The following is a 9,298-nucleotide window of genomic DNA, read 5'->3' as shown; positions in this document are numbered from 1 at the left end:
TTTGTTTTCGTCATCTTCCCAGAACAAACAAACCTTTCAAAGTGCAATTGCCTTTTTATAAGAAGTTACTTTTTTAAAATCAAGCATTTATATTATTTACATGCTCATTTGCTGTTCCTAGTTCAAGTAAGTTAAAATATCTTCTTTTTTTTTTACAGAGTTAAACCAATATTACTTATTATGTAGGCAGGTTTAAACAATGTCATGTCACTTTTCCTGCAGTTTCCCCAAAACTAAAATAAATGGACAGAAAAAATCTGAGAGGTCCCTCTGCAAACATTTTTCAGTTTCATAAACTTAAAATCGATTTTGAAGTAAATAATCTACTTCAAATTTAACACCCTTAGGAGGTTAACAAAAATGACATGCATCCTCTTGCCAGTCTAAATACATCAAACGGACAACTACTGCCCAACAGAGAGAACAACTAATTTAATTATATATTCAACTGAGTACTCATCATCTTCCTAATTACAATGAAAGGATTCAACTTGATCACTGTCCAGCAACATATGCCATCTCTGCAGATGGATTTACCTAGCAGCCTATTTTGATGCTCCTATTGGATCATCACCTGCCTGTTTCTGCTCACAGGTTGCAAAAACAAGGCCTTTTTGCAAAAAGGCCTTGGCCTTGTCTTTGCAAGGCATATTGCAAATCAAAACAAACAGGACACGAGAAATATGGGTAGATGCAAAATATGTACATAATAATGTAATTTCCAGCCATCATGCAAAGGCCTCCAGGGGTCACTGACTTTCCCACCTGTCCTTGGATGAGAGGCAGAGAATATGCTGGATCTGCACTGCTCTGTCAGATGGATTAGCATGAATCAGACAAACACACAGCAGCTACCAGGTTAGAAACACAGAATAACCTGGGTAAATGGGAAGTAGAAACCAAGTGCACCACTGCTTTGTCTTTACACCACAGGTGTGTTGTTTACACCTGTGCTTTTGTTTTTTGATAAGATCCGTAGCAATGTTTGTGAATTGATATGGAAGAACTTGCACTGCTAGCAGCCAAGATCAAGATCCCAAAAGCACTACTGTGACATCTACAGTATATCCTGATGCTGTGGTGAATAGCTGAGGTAAAACCCAGAGTTGTAATTGAAGTAGGGGAGATTAAAACCACTTATCAATTCGCTGATCTATCTGAAAGAAGACTATGCGTCATTAATTGTGTCTATTTTTGATGTCAAATAGAGATAAATACTTGTAGATTGTGATTTTTAAGGAATGCTATTTAAAGCTTTTTCTCAAGAGCCAATCCCCTGCATGTTTCAGAACTTTCCTTATTTTAAGACACCTCAGTGATGACATGCAGTGATTGAACATGAACATGGATGGATGTGTCTGAGTCAAAAAGCCAAGCACACACAAGAGGCAGGTTGGCAAATAATAAAGCATTTTCTTTCACAAACTATTGGTGTCAAGAAAGGAAATCAACAACATGCAAAATGGTGATGCATATGGAACCTGACAAAGCTGAAAATTTAAAAAACTGAGGGAAAACACAATGCAGAGTGATTAATGCACAGGTGTCAAACTCCAGTCCTCAAGGGCCAGTGTCCTGCAACTTTTAGATGTGCCTCTGCTGCACCACACCTGAATAGAATAATTAGGTCATTAGCAAGGCTCTGGAGAACTGATCTACACAAGGAGGAGGTGATTAAGCCATTTCATTTCAGTGTTTTGTACCTGTGGCACATCTAAAAACTGCAGGACAGCGGCCCTTAAGGACTGGAGTTTGAGACCTCTGTGATTAATGCAACAATAAAAATGTGAATCTAACTAACTAACAACTGAAGGGGAGCATAAACTTATTGAGAATTACTATAAACAATAGGACAAAAAACAGAGATAGGAGACTTTATTCTTTAACAATGTTGAGTTTCTATGAGTCTGTTATTGAGAGTGCAATCTCTTCTGCCAACAAATGTCTTTCATATCATTGCAATCTGCCCTTTAAAAGCCTCACAGTGGGGCTTGTTGAATTAAGTTCGTGAAGCAATTTCTTATCCTTATTTTGAATCATAACAGTGTGAATTGATAAAATTCAGTGTTTATTTACATTATTGTTCCGCCAGCTTAGTATTCAAACACCACTCAGCAATTTGACACTATGCTGCAGAGCTATATAGTTGTTCACCTTGGCTGGTTGTCTATCAGATGTATCCCCTTCACACTTGAGGTGAAAAATGTAAGAATTTTAGCTTGATTTCTTATGTCAAACATTTACAAGCAAAGTGATGTAACATTATGAGTAATTAAATGTATTTCTTCTGAAAATTTAACAGGTACTTCAGCTGAAGACAACTCTTTCCCAGAAACTTTCATCACTTTCCAAGCATTTCATGATGGGTTTGGGGTTAAATGAACTTTGTGTCCTGACAAGAAGGACATCGGTGTTTAAACAAGTACGGTAATCTGAAATTAATTGAAAAGTTGATAACCAAAAATAGATTTTCTTTTCTTTTTCAGTGTACTTCTTCACAAATTAAATATAGACCATGAGCAGTTTTTTTTTTAAATCCATTAAGCAATCTTACTCAGCCATGTCTATCTTTCTCATCAAAGCATCTGTGGGAAGTATTTCCAAGGGAGTCTGATTGCATTTGTAAATTTCACACTACGTAATTAACACAGCCAAATAAAATATTGACATTCACTTGTGCATCAATGATTTTAGCTGCTTTAATCAGTGCTTTTTAATACTGACTATGGCGAAGACAGAAAAGCTTCTTTGAACATCAATAACACAAACATGAAAAACTAACATTAAGAAAGGCAATAAAGATTATCACCAGAGATCTGAAGACCTCTGGTTCAAAGGCTGCACATTCACGAAGCTGTAAAAATACTTCCAGGGTGTAGTATTAAGTGAAACCTCACAGAGAGAGAAGTCTGTTAATGTTGCGGTGAATTGTAAAAACACAAACAGACATGACATCTGAAGAGCTTTAGGCTGATGGATGAGAGACATGGAGGCATGACAGGAAGTGCAGCAGCTGCCTACAGACAAAATTGAAGACATTCTGCCACTTCTAATTTTCCCTCTGACTGATTGCTGCACATGTACATATAAAATAAATTTCTTTCACTTGTGTGAATCAGACCATTGATGGATGATGCAGTGTGCTGGTGAAGATTCAGCCATTCAGAACATGACAATCTAAAGTACTGAAATAGAAGGATACTGTTTCACCTCCAAACCAAAAGAAAATGTGAAAAGCCTTTATAAACAAGAATACTTCACTTGTCTTTTATTCATCACTTATGATGCTGCAGTGAACGTGTAGACTTTTTTTGAGTCATTGTGCTTTCAAAATCAGTCAACGGTTAGCCGATTGGGTTTATCTTAACCCTCTGATGTGTAAGTGGGTCCGTTTTGACCCGGTAAGGTCATCTTTTTGCAATATCTTTGTAATGAAAAGTTTTCATCACTTCATATTCCAGGTATTCCTCAAGAAATATGGGGGACTGGGGGACTGCTACCCCAATGACCTGACCCCGGATAAAAGGAAGAAGATGGATGGATGGATGGATGGACGGATGGATGGATGGATGGATAAATGCACACATACACATACACTCACAGGCATGATACACATAGCATCATAAAATACAGACAGTAATGTTAGCTAGCTTGGTTAGCTAGCTAGTTTCAAGAAACGTGCTCTTTCGCACCCTCTCCCCATGCCCACACACACACCTACACACCAATAATGGATGTTGACATTGTCCATTATTGACATCATCATTGTTGTTGTAAAATTGCTGTTGTTGTCATTTTGTTTTAAAAATGTTCTACAAAGTGTCACAAATGTTCTACAAATTGTTCTAAAAACGTTTAAAAAATTGAAAAAATTAAAATATTTAAAACATGAAATTATTCTTGTGTGACGCAGTAGAAAGTATTATACAAAACATTATTTTGAATCAAAATGACAAAAGTAGCATACAAACACATTGATTGTAACCCGGGTCAAAAAAGACCCACTCACAGAAGACTGTATAGTCAGTGACTCACGCATCAGAGGGTTAAATAAGAACTTTATAAAATGATGTGGCGTGTAAAAAGAAAAAAAACGTCAATATGATAAAGGCTTTACTGGGAAACTATTTCTGTTAAGGTGCCGCTCACGAGGAAGATCAAAGCAAGCTCAGATAACAAAGCACCATACAAAAACAGACAGTTTATAATGCAAGACATAATCTACCAAAAAAAAATTATAAGTTTTTGCTGTTTTGTAAGGTCCTTGTAAGCTGAACTTTTCAAATTGATGCTTTGAAGTATGAACATAACAAGAATCTGGTAACCTGCAGAAGTACTTTGTGATCTAGCTGTAGGCACACACACACGCACACACACACACCCACACACCCCTACATGTTTTACAAACTGTGCTGATGCCAGTCTTGTCCAGGATTCTTGTAAAAGAGATTCTTCATCTCAATGGGATTTCCTGGGGAAATAATAATAATGTTATGAGAAAATAATATACAAATTTATTCTGCTTTTGGTTTTTTGTCTTGTTTAAATATTTCAGATCATATTTATCTATACCAAATAAAAGAACCTGAGTAAATTCCAAAAGCAGTTTTCTAATTATTTTCAGAGGGAAGAAAAGCTAATCCTCCCTTTTTTGTGCCATTAGTTACTTGTAATTCATGACATTTTTGGTACAATTACACTCGCCAAACCTGGTCCTAATCTCTAATGTAGAACCTCCCTGGCATGATTTATTAGGCTACAAATCTTAAACAAACAGTTGCTGTTGCTGACAGAAATTTTGTAACAGATAAGAAGTAAACCCATTGGCACCTACAAGTCTGGAAAAGGTTACAAAGCTCTTTCTAAGGTTTTGAGATTGCACAGTGAGACCCTTTATCCACAAACACAAAAAACATGGAACAGTACGTGCCAAACTATTTCAGGAGTGACGGACTACCAACATCATTCCGAGAGTGGATTGATGACTCGTGCAGAAGGTCACAAAAAAACAAGTACTACTAGCACTGCAGACTTTGCTTGCCTCGGTTAAAGTTTGTGAATCAGCCATAAAAAGAGACTGAATAATACTGGCATCCTTTTTAGAGGTACTGGGAAAATCAACTGCAGAGCAAAAACAACATAAATATTCATCTCCTACAAATCCCTGATGACTTGTTAGTAAGACTAAAGAACATTCTGTTGTCTGATGTGATAAAAGTAGAACTCTTCTGTAAGCTGTGAGTCCTGTTATATCTGGCATAAAACTAAAGAATGTCAGAAAAAAGAAACATATCAGCAGTCAAACAAATTGACTGCTCACCAGCTAAATACTTTTTCACTAATAGCTTTGTGCTTACTTTTAAAAATGAGGGATTAATAAATAATTTAAGTTTTCATTCTTAGTCTGATGTCAGTAACTTATAGTTAAAAACCATTAAAGCTCTGAACAGACCACACTGGCTGAAATGGGAACATCAAACTGGTACAAAAAGCATCTGTATTCACAAATATCAATCTGTTTCTGGAAATTTGAAACGACTGCCGTAATGTTTAGGGGTGTGTAAGTCTATTAACGCTAAGCAAGGAAAATCTTAGTGACGTGACACTGAAACAAAAGCTTTATTGTTTGAGTTGTGCAAAAGTGAAACGAACGTCATACAGGCTGATAAATCGAGCGACGAATAATCGCTCCTCAGTTATTCCTCGGCCCAGCTGAGCGGAGCAACTCCGTCATGTTTGCACGCGTGGGACGTTTACATGAGAGGCGGTTGTGTTTTTGCACCCAAGTCCGAATTTGAGACTAAATTTCGTGTTGTTCTCTGAAGTGAACGTAAGAAAGCAGGCAGCGAGTTTAAGCAGTATGCTAGCCAGACGCGGCTAACGTGAAGCTAACGGCTAACCATTTGGGTTCGTACTGTTTTGATATCGCAGTTCGTGTTGACAATACTGACGCATTTGTCCGGGATATATGATCATCTATAGTAACCCGTTTTCCCATAAGGGAATAAATGTTAACTCTGGTAAATAAGCATTAACGTAGGTATGATTGTCATCACTCCACAGCGTGCCTTGCCACCTGACAGCTAACTGTTTGCTATCTTTATACATTACGCTGCTAGCCACGTAAACTGCTTGGTGTTGACATTGCAGGAGCAGCTAGAAAGCCTGTCCTCCCCAGGAGCTATTTACATTTTAAGTGACACCCAGCATTTATATTAACCCAGAAATCATCAGATGAAAACAACATCGACCCAAAATGCACTAGCTGGACTTGAACGGGTGGCCAACTGGTTTCCTGGATCTGTTGGTTGGATCGGAGGATGAAGCGGGTCTTCTGGCTGCTTTCAGGCTTAAACAGAAGAATGATGAAGCTACTTTTTGCTCTCGCTTTGATCGCGTACATTGCCTGTGAGTACATTGATTTGATATTCTTGTAATTTGTAAGGCATGATAATCTTAAAAAAAAATATATCTCTTTATGATTATTTTTCAACTACACATTGACACTGCTGTGGAAACTTCCAACAACACAACAGGCTGCCGCAACTCCCAATAGTGGCCAAGCACCCGGGATGTAGATTATAAAGCCTGAATGGTTCCCATTTACACAAAATAAGAAAAAACAAATACAGGTAGGAAAAATAGGTTGCAATATGGTTTCCTGGCAACAGTTTCTGAGAGTCGTAATTTATTTAATAGAAGAGAAATTCACAGTGTTGATGCTGGGATAACCGATTGTTTAACTACTGAATTAGAGCTTGGGTCTAAAAGAAACGGGTTGGGTTTTTTACTAGTACTGTATGTTAGGCATGGATCAGTATCCAAAAACACCCCCGGTTTTACTGCATCTTTACTAACCTTTTAAAACAAAAATGGAAATTATATAACTAATTTATTATAAACAGAAAGGCAGCAATTATTCTTACTGTTGCAAAAATTATACAACATAATGTTTATTTTGGGTATCTGTAATATGTATTTATTGTGATTTCAATTGATATATTAACTTAAACAAAATTGAAGACTGAACACCCAATTAATTGAATCGTTTTTAAGTGCTTAATACATTGAATATTTGTTGCTTTTATGCTGTTTATTGACTAAAATGATTATGCTGTGCTTTTAATACCTGGTTGGTAAGTCCTGGGATACCCAGTATTTAGTCAGCCCATGCCACTCATAATTTTAAAATAAAGTTACTTTAGTAAAAGATGGTGCCCCTTTAATTTCCACACCATTGCTCTTGCTTTTGGCAACCACAGATATTTCCAAACACTGTCTTGTAAGTGAGAGAAAAAAGTAGCAGCCTTCGTTCAGCCTGCTGACCGGCAGTGTATTGCAAGTTATAGGCAAAGAAGCATTGCTGCATTACTCTGCTCTAAACGACCAGAGAAAATGCTATTAAAAGCAGTGTAAAAGGAAAGCTATGATAATATTGTTTGGGGTGATTTTTGAAACAATCTTTGTAATCTTAAATCTTCAATAATATCCGTAGCTGGCCATGCCTCCAGTGTGTTAAATGTCCTATAAATAGTACTGTGTAAGTGCAGTAACGGTAACAGCTGTTGAGATTATCTGCCCATTTAACATAGAGTTCAAAATCTCAAAATCAAGAATTTCTTTAAACAAAAAAAAAACGGGTTTCACAAGAGCAATAATACAGAACCACAGCTGCAGAAAAAAAACAAAAAAACCTGCAGGTTTACACCAAAGTCATTTATTGTGAATTTAGTTGATATTTGTAGAGCTACTTAAACCTATAACATTTGCATATGAAGCATATTTAATTTCTTTAGAGTGATATTTAAGTAAATTCCAAAAAAACATTGAAAACTAATTGATGTTGGTCAAAACAATATTAGTTTATTGATTGATGAGGATAAACCAAATCCATGACATTTTGTGTTGCTAAAACCTTTTGTGATTATTGAGCTTTAAGGAGATACTAAATCAAGACTCTTTGGTGTGATTATAGATCATAGGTTTGGTTGGACTGATTAAATATTGGCAATTGGATGAGCGGTGTTTCTTTGTTCACAAAACAAACCATCTTCAAATCAATTTGAGTGACTGGACAAATCAGATATGACCTACTTAACCTGTCATCAGGTTAATCATTCATCCTGGGTTTATGCTTCTATTTTTATTCTTAACAAAGCCAGGGAATAATTCCCCACATTATGCTGGTGATATTTTATTTATAACATCAGCTGCTGTGTACTAACCTGTGGGAACATTCTGGAAGGCAGCGCTGTGTTAACACATCAAGATAATATCTGTGAAACCTTACTGTGCTGCCAGGTGATTGCTTGAACGAACAAAAGATAAATATGCTATTACTTTTTTTAAAGGAGCTTCTGTAAAAACATGCCCCACTTATCCAGACCTGGATTTTTCTTTAACTCCTTTAATTAATTTCTCAATCATGAAAACTAAACCAACATTTGTAAATGATTATCTAATATAAAGATGCAGCTCAACAAATTAGAAAATCATTGGAAAGTTGATTTATTTCAATATTATAGTAATATTGTATTAATTTAGAATGTAAAATGGTATGTAATTAAAGATGTTTACAAAAACAGCAACCTACTGAGATGAACTTTCAGTAGGCATAGAGGCAAATAGCCCGTGGATCTGCTTACGTTGGCTTAAAGTAGCTCTCAGCTTCTCTGAATTGTTGGGTCTGGAGTGGCTGACCTTCCCTTTGACAACATCCCACAGATTCTCAATGGGATTTAGGTCATGTGAGTTTGTAGCCACTTCGTTCGGATCGACATTTGTCTCTCTGAAGTGCTGGTCTGAGCATGGAGGATGGTTGTTTACAGTGCAGGCAATTTCCGTTAAGTTTCATATTGTCAAACTGGTCCATTACATATGTCGCGAGCAAACTTTCAACACTAGGGAGAGTTTAAAAGTTCGACAGAGACCTCCAGGAAGCAATTGTTTCTCAATACTAGACCCTTTTCTACCAAGCGAAGCATAGAACAATGGGCTGGTTTTACCGGGCTACATGTGGATAGGCGCCAAGTTCTTCTGGAAAATGAAATTAGGACAGCTGAGGGAAGTAAGACACGCTTTAAAACTTCCTGAAAGACGACTGATAAGAATTGTGGAGGCCATCAGTAAATGTCCGCTGGGTCAGCAGTTTTTCCTGCGATTATGTAGACAACAACTTGGCATTTCTTGAGTGAATTTTGGGTTTTCTTCAGCTGCAAGTCATAATCACCAAAACTAATTTAAATAAACTCTTCAGATCTTTCAATCTTATGAGTCTGACATTAATGAACTTTTAATG

At 36.7% G+C, this 9,298-nt stretch overlaps 1 protein-coding gene across 2 annotated transcripts in view; it reads left to right on the top strand.

Annotated features, from left to right (window-relative positions):
* Positions 1 to 5,656: 5,656 nt before the first annotated feature.
* Positions 5,657 to 9,298, top strand: part of uxs1 (UDP-glucuronate decarboxylase 1) — a 38,344-nt gene continuing 34,702 nt past the window's right edge. For both annotated transcript variants that reach the window (XM_032567877.1, XM_032567876.1), the window contains exons 1-2: positions 5,657 to 5,907; positions 6,225 to 6,408. In XM_032567877.1, the coding sequence (XP_032423768.1) occupies positions 6,321 to 6,408 (88 nt within the window). In that variant the 5' untranslated portion in view covers positions 5,657 to 5,907; positions 6,225 to 6,320. The remainder of the gene's footprint in view (positions 5,908 to 6,224; positions 6,409 to 9,298) is intronic.

Source organism: Xiphophorus hellerii, chromosome 7 (assembly GCF_003331165.1).
Source record: "Xiphophorus hellerii strain 12219 chromosome 7, Xiphophorus_hellerii-4.1, whole genome shotgun sequence".
Classification (NCBI taxonomy): domain Eukaryota; kingdom Metazoa; phylum Chordata; class Actinopteri; order Cyprinodontiformes; family Poeciliidae; genus Xiphophorus; species Xiphophorus hellerii.
Note: the sequence above shows the minus strand (reverse complement) of the source record. Positions and strands in the feature narration are given on the sequence as shown.